Source organism: Sceloporus occidentalis, unplaced genomic scaffold, assembly GCF_023333645.1.
Source record: "Sceloporus occidentalis isolate IW3139 unplaced genomic scaffold, rSceOcc1.0.p SCAF_3, whole genome shotgun sequence".
NCBI classification, from domain to species: Eukaryota; Metazoa; Chordata; class Lepidosauria; order Squamata; family Phrynosomatidae; genus Sceloporus; species Sceloporus occidentalis.
In genome coordinates, this window is record NW_028316983.1 from 131326796 (window position 1) to 131343344 (window position 16549).

The window sequence follows — 16549 nt, forward strand, 5'->3', positions numbered from 1 at the left end:
CTGGCTTTCTTTGGGGGTTTATTTTAGATTATGCTTTTTAACTTTTCTCCAGTGCACCCACATCATACACAGGCATGCCTTACATGGCCAGAAGAAGCGGTGCCATATGCTGGAAAAAGCGGTGCCATGCACCAGAAAAAGTAATGGTGTGTGCGCCCATGGCACGCACCGCTGTGGGCACAAGCCCCATTATCTTTAATGGGGCTTGAATCATAGACTCATAGAGTTGGAAGAAACCGCAAGGGCCATCCAGTCCAACCCCCTGCCATGCAGGTAATAGATCAAAGCATCCTTGAGCATCTGCAGAATTTCCCTTATGCGGGGGGGGGGGGGGGGTCCAGAACAGAACCCCCACATAAGGGGAGGGACCACTGTATGTTTTAAACATTAACTTTGTAGTGTTTTAATTAGGTTATTTTAATTGTTTTTTTAAATGTGTTTTTATATTGTGAGCTGTCTTGGGTCCCTTTCTGGGAGAAAGGCACCATAGAAAGTAAATAAATAAATAACAAGAACTAGTAGGTTCATACAGACATGAAACAGCATGGGGCATAGAACGGTACCCTTATACCCTACAGCTTAATAACCAAACAGAAATCATTCAGTGTCACTCACTGGAAGTGACCCTATAAGTAGGAACTACCATAACACAGTGCCTCCTATTCCCATCTCACAAAGGTTATTGTGGTCAGTAGATCCAAAAGATCAAGAGGGCACCTGCCTGGCCATGGAGACCCACTGGGTGATGTTTGGCAAATCACATCCTCTTATCCTCAGAGGCAGGTAAAGGCTCTGAATAAGTCTTGCCTCTCACCACAGGATATAGTTTCCAAATAGTAATGACAAGACAATAAAAAAGGTAGGGACCATGGTCTCCTTTGGGCCTCTAATTTGAACACCGCACCTCCATTTCACCAAATGTTTTCCTGGAGACAGCTGCCAAGTAAAATTCTCTGTAAAGAAGGAATGGGAATGTTGTGGCTCCCAGATATTGCATTGTTGGGCCTTGTAGGCTGAAGAATTCCCATGCATGCTATAGTGTCTGTTATAGACCGAAAGCATTACAGTACTTTGTTTAGTATTTGCACTATAGAGCAATATGGTTCAGCCTCATTCACTCATTTTTTATAGTGTTTATTCATGAGAAAGTCTCATTCAGCAAAATTATTTGGCAACCTCAATTAAAAGTTTTGCTTTTTTAAATGATGTTAGAACAATAATATTTTACTACTGGGGAGCAGAGAAGTGAGAGAATATTAGTCCTTTAAGCCTCTTCTCACCCCATGAGAGCAAAGATTCACTTGTGACAATTCAATGGAACTATTCAAGGATCAGTCGATCACCCAATCATAGCTAATATTTCAGCTAGGTGCAATAAAAAGCAATATTTTTAATTTTTACTTATTAATTTGATTTATAGCCTGTCTTTCTCCCAAATTGGGATTCAATAAAATGGCCCAGTCTTGCAAGCTTTAACATAAAAGAGTGGAGCAGTGTGGCATAGTGGTTGAGTGCTGGACTACAACTCTGGAGACGAGGGTTCGATTCCCTGCTCAGCCATGGAACCCACTGTGTGACCTTGGACAAGTCACATACTCTCAGCCTCAAGGGATGACAGTGGCAAACCTCCTCTCAACAAATCATGCAAAGAAAACCCTATGATAGGGTCATCTTAGGATCTCCATAAGTCAAAAATAACTTGAAGGCACACAACAACCACAACTATAGCTTTATTACCACTTTTTCTACCCATATTTCCATAGGCTCGTGTTCTAACTATATTTTATTACAATAAATTCCACTATTAATCCAGTCTGGAATAAAACAGCTGCATTTTTTTAAACAAACTTTCTGACGGCAACATTATCTGGAGGTTTCATGAAAAGTGAGTGAATAAAAGATTCTAACTACAGGGGGAAAGTCTAATGTATAAACAACCAGAGAGAGAACATGATTTGTGCATAATTGTGTGGTGCAGAGGAGAATGGACAGGAAAAGCAAAACAAAGAAAATCTCTCCTTCACATCACTCTGTAATTTTCTCACAGATCTGGAGTGGAAAGATTTAAAGGTTATACACTTCTGACTAACATGCCAATAGCTGCAAAACAGGTTCTGTCTGGAGACCAGTAAAAAGAAACTAGACACCTCTGGTTTGGAATAGTATCAGTGACAAGAAACACCAAGAGGACAGTCAGTTTACTGGATGTGGAAATTTTGTATTGGTTGGTTAAATATACATGATGTTAAAAATGAAATTACAGCAATGTGTATATTGTACAACGGGTACAGACAGGCATTTTTGTTATGATGGTGCCTACTGGAAAAAACAACATCTAACACAAAATACATTCAGTTCCCAACCCAAACTTTTTTCTCATAGCTTTTTAGGATCCTTATTTGAATCCCATTATTTTTAATCTATGTATCATCTCATCTGAAGGTTTTGATGACTGGCTCTAAAAATCCTTGGGTTGGTATTCAAAAGCATAATGACAGATGTCTCTCGGGGCATAGCTAATCAATCTGTGAAAGGTGAAAGAGTCAATGTTCAAAAAGGAATTTATTTGCATTGCAATGTACTTCCAAGTACACATCTATTTTATGCGCTGGAACGTTGCACCTGACACATTAGCAGAAGCTGATGCAAGGCACTTGGAGTCAAGGGCATGTAGGCATATACACTGGGCCCTTGGTATCTGCTGGGGTTTTGTTCTAGGCCCCATGGATAACAAAATCTGTGGCTGCTGAAGTCCCATTAAATACAATGGCATAGTAAAATGGTGTCTCTTATATAAAATGGCAACATTAAGGTTTGCCTTTTGGAATTTATATGTTTTAAATGTTTTCAAGCCGTGGATGGTTGAATCTGTGGATAAAGAATTTGTGGATACAGAGAGACGACTGTACCTGCAGGGCTGGAATGAACAGCTCTCCATTTGGAGGAATGCAGGCCCATCCAAAACAGTCTGGACACCATCTTCCTGGTCAACTTTGCCCTCTAACAAAATAATTTCCATTTTGTCTGGATTGAACTTTAGTTTACTCATCTGCACGCAGCCTACTAGAAACCGATGGTAAAAAAATATATATACTAGAATAGGTTTAGATAATTAATTTCCTCTAGGTAAACCTGGATGACCATCACAGTTTGAACATCTTGCCCAAGAAAGGTAGATTATTGATCTGTTCTTAGAAAAATAAGTTAGATGCAGAAAGGACTAGTCAAAGTTGTGGTCCCAACTGCCATCTTCAAAAGAGCAAAGATGCACTGACCACTCATGGAGCCAATCAGTCACGCACACAACCAGTGTGTAGCAGTTATGATGGGCATATATTGTGCATGCATGTGGCAGGACACACCTTTGTAAGCACATTATCACCTGACAGAACATTTCATACTAGTACTACATATAATGATGGTGTTCAAGCTGGAGTGGATGTAAGTGGTTTTAGCTATGAAATACTCAACAAATATGCTTAGAGAGGATAACAAAAGATTCTAGAAGGCCACACTGGAAATGCAGATAGCAAATAGCCCTAATCACTAGACACACTGCATGGACACAGTGGTAATGGAGATTAGTGTTTTTCTTCATTGCCTCCACTGCTACAAAGTAGGCCCTGAGGCATTGTCCATATCTGAACATGTTCACTCTTGAGTTTTCCTTCCCTTTAGCTTCCAACTCTGTTGTTTCATCAATCTTGCTCCCAGGTAAATCAGGGGGCCACCTGGATGCAAATTAGCGGAAGAGATGAGTGATCATGTCAATTGTTTTAATCATTTCTGTATATCAGAGGTCAACTAGGGCTTTGATAAGAACATCAGCCAGATTAGAAGAACCTCCATCGGGACCAGGAGGACATTGTAAGCTTGACAAAACCTTTTCACAAAGAAGTGATTTCTATGATGGTTGGCTTTACACTCCCATATTGAATATTAAGGCCAGTAGCATTATTATTCTCCAGTGTCAGAGTAGACTGCATGTCGCATTTTTTCTGAGAACCAAGTTTCCTCCAGTATGTTAAGTGAACCCCATTTTCCATATCTTGGGGCATAGGATCATGGTACAGGCTGAGCTGGACTTTGCGTAGCTGTGGACCAAAATGAACTGTCATAATAATAATAACAGCCAAGAGAACAAAAATGGTTACAATGATGAAGATCATCACAAGGCCATCTCCTTTCCTTGTTGTGGCAGAGCCTGTGATGACGTCAGGCAAACCAGTGACATCGTATTGCCTCAGATGACTGCTTTCAGCAGAAGAATTCATGGCTGGGTGTTGGAGAAAGTATTCGCCTGTGAAAAATGAAAATTGTTTTTAAATGTATGCAATACAGTGGAGATAACATTCACAGATTGAGTGTACTGAATTTATCTTCTCATCCCATAACAATCTGTAACTAGTACTATAATTTTATTTCTTTACATAACAGGCCAGATCTTATTTTTCCATTGATCAATGAGGGAATATATAGTATTTCATCAACAAAATATGTCCTGAAATTGATATTTAAGTTACCATTATGATATACAGTAATATCTACCTGCTCTCTAATATACCTAAAACATTGTTACAAGGGTTAATGGTAACACAAAATGTATAACATCTTTAATACCTCTAACATTGTATGTTCAATATTCCTTGACTGGGTTACAATGCTACTACAAAGCCATTTAATAGCTGTATCTCTTACTCTCCTACATCTCAAGTATGAATGTATGGCAGCTGGAAACATAAATCATGTATAGCGGTGCTTCTCAAGTAACTGGAACTGATGGAATGGCAGTTTTTCTCCCTGCTGTGCAGTTATTGGTACCATATTGGTGTGATATTATTAGTGTATCCACACAGTTCCTTGGAAACCTTTAATGGACGAGTAGCTCATAGCTTGCAGACTGGCACCAGTCCACAGACCACCATTCTGAGTAGCAATGGTGTACAACACTAACCTATTCATTTCTACTCAGAAAGTAAGTCCCACTTGAGTCAGGATGACCAGATGTCCTCCTTTTCCCAGACACTTCCTACATTTCAACCTTCTGTCCAGGAGGATTTTCAAAGTGTGCATTTTCATTTTGAGCAGGATTTACATTGATATGAATGCAGTGTTTATTTGAGAATGTTCTCCATTTTTCTTTTCTTTCTTTTCTTTTTTTGCAGTTTGAATTCATTTTATTATTTTCCATATCCACACATACTGTGCAACCACATATATTACACATATATTAAAACATTTATTACGGCATTTACTATTATATTAATAAAAGATTTATATTCTCCTCTACTCCAACTTTCTTCCATACATTTCCAGAGAAGTGGGATTAGATAAAAGGAAAGCGATTTAGGATAAAAGGGAAAAAGCAAGTGGAAATAAAATGTCCTCCATTTTTCTTGAATGCCCTATATTTTGCATCCTCCTTTGTAGTTATGATATCTGGTCAGCCTGACTTGAGTTCAATGTGGCTTATTCCCAGGTGAATAGGTACTAGATTGTAGCTAACATGATTTCTTTCTCTCTGAAGTCAACATCTTGTTGCTATTGTTGTGTGCCTTCAAGTAATTTCTGACTTATGCCAACCCTAAGACAAGCCTATCATGGGTTTCTCTTGATAAGTTTGTTCAGGGGGTGGGTGGTTTGCCTTTGCATTCCTCTGAGGCCGAGAGAGTGTGACTTGTGTCACCCAGTGGGTTTCCATGGCTGAGGGGGAATTTGAACCCTGGTCTCTAGTGTCATATCCCAATGCTCAAACCACTACAGCACACTGGCTCTGGCAGAGTTAATCTCTAACATACATCTTTCAGCATCTCTGCAACCAAATGGGTCATCTGGTACAGTTATAGAGCTCCTTCATTTTTCAACCCATAAAAGGGTTGAAAATAAGAATAAGAAAAATGGCCACATGATGGCCCATAACAAATGTTCTATAAGATGGTGGGAAAACCCAGAGGCCAATTCCTGCCTGTCATCCATACTACAGCATGACCCATCACACTCACTGATGCTGAAAGAAAGGGATTTTCTTTACCTGGATCTCTGGAGAAGTGGTACCTGAACCTCATATAGCTGGTCTGCCTGGTAAAGGTGAGGAGTAGAACATAGTCTTCTAATACTCAGGAGGTCTTTGTCATAGCAGCTGAGAGGGCAGAGGCTGACAGTTGACTGAGACAACCAGAGCCTGGCTGGCAGTTTTGCCTTCCATCAAGCCAAGGAAACCCAAAGCAATAAGTGAGAACTGGGGAATCACAGAGAATGCACTCAACATTTAGCTTGACTGATGTGCAGCATTAGCTGGAGCAGTCCCTCACTACCTGCCCTGTTAAACTGGTGTGCAGCTTTGGAGTGGATGGCAGACGTCGCTTCCTGGGAATCTGGCAGATGGTTACTGGTTGTGCTATTTACTTATAGGAGTGCCTGTTTGCTTCCATTGCACTCTCTATAAACCAACAAGACAAAGTTACCGTAAGTCTGTTGTCATAAAGGAAAGTCAACCCTGTCATACTTCCTCTGGAGGTTTTGAGAGCGTATAATACAACCATCAGCACCCAGAATTATCTACAACTGTATATTGGGACCCCACGTAGATGTACAAAGCCAGGGTGCAAAGACACACAGAACTTTTAAAAATTGGTACCAGCACCTGGCATGTTACAGCAGCTTACTCTTCTGTTTCCTTTATAACCAAGATTAGTTTTGAACAATTAAGTTTATGCATTAATGTTAAGGAAATAAAATAAATATTGGAGGGAGGGGAGTAGATCCTACAATGTCTTGTAATGTGGGGACTTTCCACTTCAGGTTTCTAACCATTCCACCCCACCCTGTGAATTTTTGTGGTGAGAACAAGTTCTTTCTTTGTAGAAAAATTTTTATCTACTTACTTATCACTTACATTTGTCTGCTCCTTTTTCTCTCTTCCTCCTCACTTTATCCTCACAGCAATCCAGTGAAGTAGATTAAACTGAGAAACAGTTTACCCAGAGTTTCATGACTCCATGTGGCCTTAAATCGGGGCATCCACATCCCATTCCAGCACTATATCTGCATTTTATTTTGCACCAAATAAATAACTTTCAGATCAAATTCTCAAATCATTAATACATCAGCTTTATGGTAGAGTTTATATCACAAAACATCCCCCTGAAATGTTACAGGGTCATTAAAATTAATCAGATTTTAACATGTTCACACAAACAAATCTCAAGTATGGTAAATAGTCTTCTATTTGTAGAATTTAATTTGAGTAAATCAGAATGTTTGGGTAGATGTATTTTTGAGACAAAAAATGTATGTGTAAAGTGCAGGAAAGAGTTGTCTGAAATTATGTTTTTAAGGTATTTCTTTTCTTGTTATGTCTTTTCTTGTTCTTTTTGTATTATAAGGGGTCAAATTGTTCTAAACTTCCTGAAGTCCTCCAGGTTTTATAGATATCAAAAAAGCCTGAGCTTGGTAAATTAAAGCCTTTATCGTTTTTAGAAATGTGGTTTGGGGAAGATCTGCAAACCTCAAAACAAACAAACAAACAAACCCTTAACCCAGTTCATCCCACAGACGGATAAGCAGCATGAGTTTTGTGACATCAGTTTTGTAATTTATTACCTCTGAAACAAGTAGTAGTTTTGCACAAATCCAAAAGTACTAGGATTTGGACAAAGAATCAGCTATGTACTGTAAAAATGTATTGTCTCTTCACCACTGTGGACCCTTTGATTAATGAAGCCTTGAGTTAATAAGTTAATTCTGGATAAATATTTGATACTGAGATCCTAACTAAAGTCAGTTGCTTCTATTAAACAATTCAAATTAAGTTGCCCCTTATAGTTAGCAATTTCCAACTTAATTCATTACTCAACTAATATTAATCCATTGGTTCCCACCTGTCACTGCCTCCAAAGGCTTCAGGGCAGTATATCTGAGATTGAATTCTGTTTTGGTTCAGCACTGAAAGCTGGGTTGTGAGATGGTCCAAGTTTACATGGAATAGATATGAAAAATATAAATGAGCAACTTGGATGAAAAAGAAACAGAATTTGAGACTTCCCAACCTGTATATGCTCACCACACCAGACTGGGTCCCTCACCTTTTCTCTGCACACAAAAGAAGTGCAGAATCTGATGACTAGGCTGGTTTCAGGCTTTACTCTGGGCCCATAAACCCTACCAAACTGCAATCCTAAATACAATTGCTTAAGAGTAAGCTCAACTAGACACAATGGGACTTACCTCAAGTAGTCATGCACAGGACACACACTGAAAATAATGGAAGCCTGTAAAGCATGACTTCCTTGGTGGTGGTGGGGGGGACCCTAAAATGTGAAGATATACCTTTTAAAACATCATATTGACTTTTTAAAAGAAGTCTAAAAGCAATCATCTCATTTCCATGCAGTTAAAACCTTGAGAATCTGCAATACACAATTTTTGATGCACAAATGAAAATTTAAAATGCAAAGTGCATATAATGCCCCTTCCCCACCACCACTCCCTCTGTGTCGTGTCTTTCTAGATTGTAAGCCTGAGGGCAGGGAACCATCCAATTAAAAAGATTGTATGTACAGCGCTGTGTAAATTTACAGCACTTTAAAAATAAAGGTTAATAATAATAATAATAATAATAATAATAATAATAATAATAAATTTCCTGTTCAGTCTCTCTGCACAACAGGCAAAGAATTTAGACTTATCAATTAAAGATGTTACCAATCAATGGGGATTTTTTGGGGGGATATAAAGTAATGACCAATACATTCTATAGCACATATACACACAGCTCTGCCCAGCCACTTCCATTCCACTCACCTGCTTCATTCCTTACCTTGAGGTTGGCTTCCAAGGCGATTGGAAGCTAAAGTGGCTGTTGGTAAATATTGTTGATATTTTTATACCTATGAGAAAGCTGCAGTCAAAAAAATATCCAGTCCTCTTCAGCGCACAGGGCTTAATGAAGAGATTTGGGTGCATTTCTGATCAGCAGTGACTGGGAATTTGTCTTTCAATCAGAGTAAAACCTTAATCTAGAAATCTAGAGATTAACTTTCCATCTGTGAAGGGAAAGTCAATATTGTTCCATTTATAAACTCAAGAAGGCTTGGGAATGTTCTGGTCTTGCAGTTCAGTACCTTCTGACAGGCTTATCAAATATAACGGACTGATTTACAACTCTCATTAGTTTGCATCAACCACTCATATGTGATACTTTTAGCAGCATTTTTGTTTTGTTTTGTTTTACTGAAGATGAAGGAGTTAGGAATTATCATTCACTGGAGATGGGGAACTAGTCTTATATATTACACATGAACTACTGATGAAAGCCAGAGTGAACTTCACATCTTTATTAGACCAGTTGTCTTCTACATCTGACTGAATTTGGCATTGTTTTGAGTTATAGAGTGCCTCCAAATAAAGCATTCTTTGTGTTTCCATATCATCCATAGCAGAATCATCCATAGCACTTTTGTGTCTGTTCTGTCTTTTCTTTTAAAAAATATTTTCCCCACTACAAACAACAGCAAACCACAGAAAAAAAGTAGCAAGACAGGAGGATTATATATGGAACATGACATCATCTGGATCTCCCATTAAATTCTATGTTTAAGGCAGGGCAGGAATTAAATTATATTATGGCATTCAATTTGCCTAAATGGTGTCATTAATGAGAGCCAATCAAGTAAATCGCTTTGCTTCCCCCTCTAAAGGAAAGATGTGAGTGAAAGTACGTGGCAGAAAATCTATTCCCATTGCTGAGGAAATGGAGCCAAAATATAGCTGGCTTAAATCCCATTTTAGAAGAAAATTGGGATATAAATTCAATGAATAAATTAATATATATATATATATATATATATATATATATATATATAGTCCAGCAGCCAAAATGCACCACCTTTCCCCACTGTTTTCCAAACTGATCTTGAAAGTGTGTTGCATAAGGAGCTTACATATGTACAGTCGGCCCTCCCTTTTTGTGGGGAGTGGGGATCCGTTCCGGAGCCCCTGTGAAAACAGAAATTCATCTATATTCAAGTCCCATAGGCTTGAATGTGGCGCATGCCTGCAAGCGAGTGCAGGGGGCACATCGCGAAGGCACCCTAGTGAAAATAACAGAGGTCATCCCTCTATGAATATTCAAGACCACGGACCTCAAGTCCGCGAGAATGGAGGGGTGACTTTATTTTCTAAGACATGTTATTCCTATCCTTATCAAGTCCAGCTTGCAATATTATAATGCTGGGGAATCCAGGATCTGTTTAGGTATAACAGCACATGAAGGAACTCAGATTTGTTGGTTCATTCAGCACACATCCAGTCTGTCCACTTATCATAATGGTTCGCACACTTGGGTCTCTAGCAAGCGTGTCAGGAACTCTGGGAATACAACTTGGAATACAAGGCTGGGAACCACTGGTCTTCCAGTACATATGAGAAATGTATGGAAAGCATTTTACCCTGCAGATAGGTGGGCAAGACTTATTGCTTATTGGAAAAATAATTATGGACATAATAGAGGAAACTGTTCTTGCTGTGAGAAAAAATACTGTCAGTTTGTTTGTGAGTTTGTGTGTGTGTGTGTGTGTCTCTGTGTGTGTCTGTGTGTGTGTGTGTGTGTGTGTGTGTGTGTGTGTGTGTGTGTGTAAACACACATACAGTTGGTCCTACATATCCATGTATCCTTTATCCACAGATTCAATTATCCAAGGCATGAAAAACCTTCCAAAAATATAAAAATTGCAAAAAGAAAAGCCTGATTTTGCTAGTTTGTATAAAGGACACTGTTTTACTATGCCACTGTATATAATTGGACTTGAGCATCTTGCTAATCATGAGGGGTCCTGGAACCAAACCACAGTGGATACCAAGAGCCCACTCTGTCTGTGTGTGTGTGTGTTCCCATATTGATAAATATATATGTTACAGTATGTTTAATGTCATTCTTTCTTACTCTACAGACATGCTGATTTTTAGTAAAAGCCACAACAAAGATATGTGATTTGTTAGGAGTAGGCATGGCAAGAAAATATATTAAATAGTTTAAAAGGAGGACAAGCAATGAATGCATTTGATTCAGAAATATATTTCTAAACTATTGTGCAGCATCTGTGTATGTTTTAGTGTGTCCATGTTTCAGGGATGACCTCTGAGAACAGGGCAAGGAGAAATGAGTTCCTGCTCAAAGCAAGCACCATGAGAAAAATGATTTCACTTCAAAAAGGTTGGACATCTAACCTTGTCTGCATGCTAAAACTCCTAGCCTCAAAGCAGGACAAGGGATAGAAATAAAGTTAGAAATCACCCTGCACTTCTGTTACTACTTTGATTTCCCACAGGTTTCTCATTAGTTAAGGATCAAACCCCTGACAACAACAGAGGTAGATTTCTGTCTCATATCCTTCAAAACTATAATGGCCACAAGAAGAATTCCACAGCGTCAATCCCCCTGTTGATTCAGTCTGCTTCCTTCCATTATTCAACAGGAAACCCAGGACAATCAACATATGCAGACAAACTTCTCTCCTGGATTTTTCTCATCACTGAATGAACAGAACCGCAGGGCTCAGAGGAGCTGTGAGTGGAAAACACAATGACTGCTCTGAAAATTCTGGTGCTTTTGTGGATATGTCACTGTGTTTTTCTTCAAGGTAAGATTCTTTCTCATATAATACAATCTCTGTCTATTCAGATGTAAGTTATACTGTGTCCCTGGTAAACTTCATGTTAATCATCACTTGGAGGGCCATACAGATCTACAATTTGTTTCTTGGGCTACAAAGTCCTTTCAGACAGCTGGATTGGGAGAGCCTTCTCTGTGCTTAAAACCCTGGAAAGCTTGGCACACCATGTTGGATTAAATGCGCCTATGTTCTGATTCAGTATAAGGGAGGGCTATACATCCATCAGGAAACAAACCAAAAGAGACCTTAGTGTTTGAGTAAATCTGACATTTAGTTTAGTTAATGAAGGAAAAGTGGAGCTTTTGACAAATCAGACTGTAAAATGCTGCAAATCCAGATGTCTCTTGGTGTTGTGCTATAAATAGATGTTGATGCTTGGGGATTACGGATTAACTACTCTGACTTTGTGTGTACACAAATAATGTACTATAAACAGTGGCAACAAAGCAATGGTTGTTTTAGCAATGAAATTATGGCATAGCAAGCACATTTAATTATGAACAGAAGAAAAAGTGATATCATTGGTAATAAAAATACACAGCTGAATGAATTAAATACATGGGAAGCAACCATCTTCTTAATCAGAGTCTCAGTGCTCTCCCATCTCACAGAATGGTTCCAACAATTTTCACACAGATCAAGGGAGAAGGGTGGGAGCACCAGCCATGAGTCCTAGAAGGCCTCACATTCTGAAAGGGCCACTGCGGTCTGAGAGTCTTGTGCCTAACTAACAATAGCAAATCACCACCATTTGCCTTCTTTCCATTCTATTGCATGATCCTTCATCTCCTGAGGCCTCTTGTCTTCATGTTTCTGGCACAGCAACCCTAATATTTTCTGATAACCAAAAATAAAAATGGGAATTGCTTCAGGATTATTCAGGCAGTCCATCAAGCTCCGACACATTGGAGGAAAAGCTAACCAAATAATTTTTTAAATCAATTAACCATTTTTTTTCTAAGCTCTGATATCTTAGTAACATATAAAATAAAATACCATGAGAAATAGGTGTAAGATGGGAGGCTAAAACAGAGTGTCAGCACTGGTGAGGGAATTACTGGAAAGTCATCTGTGAAGTGGAATGGAGAGAGGGACCAGAAGGAAACTCTTTTCCAAGATACTGTCTCTTCTCTCTTCTCTTCTATTTCCGCTTGGTGCCTTGTGAGAAAATGATTGATGTGGGAGGAGGGATGATGTGGTAAAATTTGAAGATTGCATGCATATATTGAAATCTGATGGGGTGTATGACATGAAAGGAGCTGTGAGTATGAAACATTCTAACTGTGTCTGATTTTGATGAAAGTCTGATAATCTGATTTTGTCATTATGAGCATATGCTGTGATGTGTGTCTATCCCTAAACAAGTTCTGTATAGATGAAATGAAGCACATGATCATCTGTTCAATGGACAGATCTGCAGACATTTTGGTTGAGGAGCAAAAAGTCAAGGAGAACTTTGTCTAGGTTGATCTATTTAACCCTTTGACAGTTGGGGTGTGGGATGCTGTGGGCAGCAGTAAGAATGGGCCTTTGGGAAGTAAAATGGAAAACAGTTAAATGGGGGGCATTTAAATGGGATCAAATTTAGCATCTTTATTTTAGATAGTGGACAATTTAGGGAAATTAACAAAATTCAGATAAATTAACAAATATTTTCTAATAGTTTTTGTGTATTCAAACTCTGCTTGCAGGTTCTGAGTTTATGAAAAATGAAAGCATTGCACTGCCATCCTTGACAGGTACATCACCCTACCAATATTTATTAAGTATACAGCATTGTCTTTTAAAATAAGTTATTGGGGAAAAAACAAAATCATTGTGTGATCCTGTCAGGAGTGTTGTGTAAGAGATAGAATGTAAATGTATTCTTTCTTAGTCCTCTTTTCCTGACCCCCCCCCCAAAAAAAATGCAGTATGAAGTTATAACACCTTTCCAATTGGCAGCACCACTTCTTGTTTCAGTATGCCCATGAGTATATATAATATGCACCTGGCTGAGCACGCTATGGGAATAAATGTTTCTGTGTGTCCAAAAATGAATGCTGGTTTATTTATGTTGGAAAGCTAACATGAACCAATTTTGGTGTGCCAGATGTTGTTTCTATACAGTTTGTTTTAAGACATCTAAGGCCCCGAACAGACAGGCCAAAATAAAGCTGCTTTGGGTCACTTTGGAGGTATGCTGTTTAAATGACATGTGCATCTTAAGAGGCCACAAGCTGCGCCAAAGCTGTACTCTAGTCCATAGGATTGGACCACAGCTTTGGCACAGCTTCCGGCCTCATAGGACACATGCATCATTTAAACAGCATAGCTCCAAAGTGACCCAAAGCAGCTTTATTTTGGCCTGTCTGTTTGGGCCCTCAGTTTTGTTGTTGTGCTTTGTAAGAAACAAGTGTACCAAAGCCTGTGACACTGAGCAAGTAAAAATGTTGCAGGGGAACAAAGGCAATGACAGAGGAGAGGTCTGAAATAGGTGAACACTACCAAATTATTTATTAATTTGAAACCTGATTCTCCATGGCTTAAGGCAGTGTGAAACATTCTAAAATACTAAAATACAGGATCATCTCAATATGTTTTGATGCCTGAAGTGATGGACAAAATAGTGTTCTCTTCAATTTTGTATACAGAAGCAAACCAGACTTCTACATTGACCACATCTGTAGGCTGCAGGCCATCTTATGGGCAGAGGGTGCACAAACCCTTTTAAAAAGTCATCACTTTTCATGTTCTGTCATCTCCAGCTTCAAAGGTCAACATTTCAAAAAATACTGTAAAGTTCAAAATGCATGTAATGGAGCAGCTAAGATGCTGCAGAAAAGGTAAATTGCCATACCGTGGTTAGCTAGGCCCACATCAGGCAGCCAGACAGTACCAGCACTTCCAACTCTTCTGCTGACCAGGTAGGCTGACCCATTCTCTACCCTGTCTCGCTAAAAAGATGGTGAGCCTTACTGTGATTTGCTCTCCCTCCATTTAGCAGATAGACATTCTCCTTCCTACTTATACTCTTCTTAGTATCCACAGGTACAGCCAAATTGGTGACTCTTGTAGTTGGATTCCAGGATGCCGATATTCTTAGTTCTCCTTCCCCTACAGAAGAGAAATCAGCAGCCTTATCAGTGGCAGCCTCTGGTAAGTAGAGACATCAAGTTGAAATGTCACAGTCTGAAGAGACGGATACCACAGTATTAGAGATGTTTGGCACAAATTGTTGGTATTGGCGCAGTACAGACTGGTGCCATAGCACATACTGAAGACATGCTAAGGTTGCCTCGGGGTGTCTCTTACAGACGCCCCGCAACCCTAGTACGTCTTCCGTATGTCAAAATGGTGGCGTCCTGTACAAATGGGCGCCACCATTTTGACGTGATGGCCACACCACGTCCAAATGGCGCGGCGCAGGTGTGATGTCTTCACACCGCGTCAGGCTGCTTGTGGCGGCCTAACAGTGGCGCTGGAAGGAGCTCCAAAACGGAGCTCCTTCTTGGGGAGCGCCTCGTTCCTGCAGCCACCAAAAGCCACCCAAAGTCCTGAAAAGGGGTGTCCTTGGGGCTTCATGCCCCAGGACACCCCAGGGAGCCGCTGTCAGGAGACCTAGAGAACACTTCTCTAGGCATTTGTAGGCCCTCCGGTGCAATTCTATTGTCAGCTTCTGGCAGATGTTGACTACAATTGTGCTGGAGGACCTAGAAATTCCTAGATAGATGTTCTCTCAGGTAAAAAAAAATAGTGGCTTTGTTATTTGCATTTTTTCCTCTTTCACGGGTGTCCCCCACTCCTAACCCCAGTGCATGTGGAGGGCCCATTGTACTTGCCACTGAAATTACTATCATTTAGCAACTTTTCACAATGCTATGATGCCCAGTAATGACAATGGTGACTGATGAAAGATGAAGCAGCCTTTTGTTATGAAGCCAGTATAACATCTTTATCAGCTTTCAGTGCTAAAGAAGATGATCTTGCTACCTCATCAGCAGAGCAGTTTTTCCCGTTCCAATTGCTGCTGACTTTCTGTGAGGACATTTACCACTATGGCTTCAGAGGATTTCTGGTTATTCAGTATATCTATTTTAATTTTTAAATTAGGATTAGAGAGTAGAAATCACTATACTGTGCCATAATGTACACATGGTATGGTTAATTGACCTCTACTCTTATTTAGACAAACTAAGTAAGAGTAGAGATCAATTAACCATGCCATGTGTACATTATGGCATAGTACAGTCACACAAGAATTCAGATGATGAATTAGCAGAAATGGATAGTCTGTCAATAGAGGACAGCCACAATCATGGCTTGTGGAGCTGCTGTCCACCTCAGATTGTACTGCCTTTCTTAGCTTGGCAGTTGTCACTATTAGCACTTCTGCCATGTGCTGAGCCCAATATATGTTAAATAGAAACCTAGGGATGGCTGTGATTATGGTTGTTTTTTCCACCCATTATCCAGGTGTCATCAGCTTCATTGTCATTTTGGTAGTGGTAGTGCTCATCCTGGTCTGTGTGGTCAGCTTAAGGTTCAGGTGCCATCACTGCAAAGATGCAAAAGGTATTTAATAAGGCTTACTGCTGTTTTAAGAGTACTAAAATGGTTGTAGTGGTATCTGATTGTTCATTTCATTTTATCCATTTCATTTTCATCTTACAGTTGTCTACCATAATCATTGCTTCTCCAGCAAAGTTACTTGGTGTTGATTCTGAAATTAATGCCTGCTCAGTGTTTTTTCATTTCTTTCTTATTGTGGATACCTTAACAGATCCAACATTGTTTGCCAATTTTCCATTCTTCTTGCTTTCTACACTTAGTGACTACTGAATATGGTCAGTTTATACAGCAGTTATAAACTTATACTTGAGATCTCATCTCTTCCG

General features: G+C 39.5%; 1 protein-coding gene and 1 long non-coding RNA gene across 5 annotated transcripts in view; one reads left to right on the forward strand and one right to left on the reverse strand.

Moving 5' to 3' along the window:
* Nucleotides 1–1755: 1755 nt before the first annotated feature.
* On the reverse strand, nt 1756–8959 carry LOC149316807 (uncharacterized). Of its 3 annotated transcripts, none has more exons than XR_016280535.1 (3): nt 8819–8959; nt 6885–7044; nt 1756–4300 (listed from the first exon to the last, which is right to left on the reverse strand). It is a non-coding gene; the product is annotated as an uncharacterized LOC149316807 (long non-coding RNA). The 3 variants fall into 3 exon arrangements; XR_016280534.1 differs by having other exon boundaries at nt 6896–7044; nt 8803–8959; XR_016280533.1 differs by having other exon boundaries at nt 8803–8959.
* Nucleotides 8960–11543: 2584 nt separating this feature from the next.
* Nucleotides 11544–16549, forward strand: part of ECSCR (endothelial cell surface expressed chemotaxis and apoptosis regulator) — a 32548-nt gene continuing 27542 nt past the window's right edge. For both annotated transcript variants that reach the window (XR_016280536.1, XM_089516315.1), the window contains exons 1-4: nt 11544–11639; nt 13364–13411; nt 14694–14810; nt 16128–16226. Coding sequence is in view for 1 of the 2 variants with exons in the window: in XM_089516315.1 (XP_089372441.1) it covers nt 11582–11639; nt 13364–13411; nt 14694–14810; nt 16128–16226 (322 nt within the window). In the remaining variant the exon portion in view is untranslated. The remainder of the gene's footprint in view (nt 11640–13363; nt 13412–14693; nt 14811–16127; nt 16227–16549) is intronic.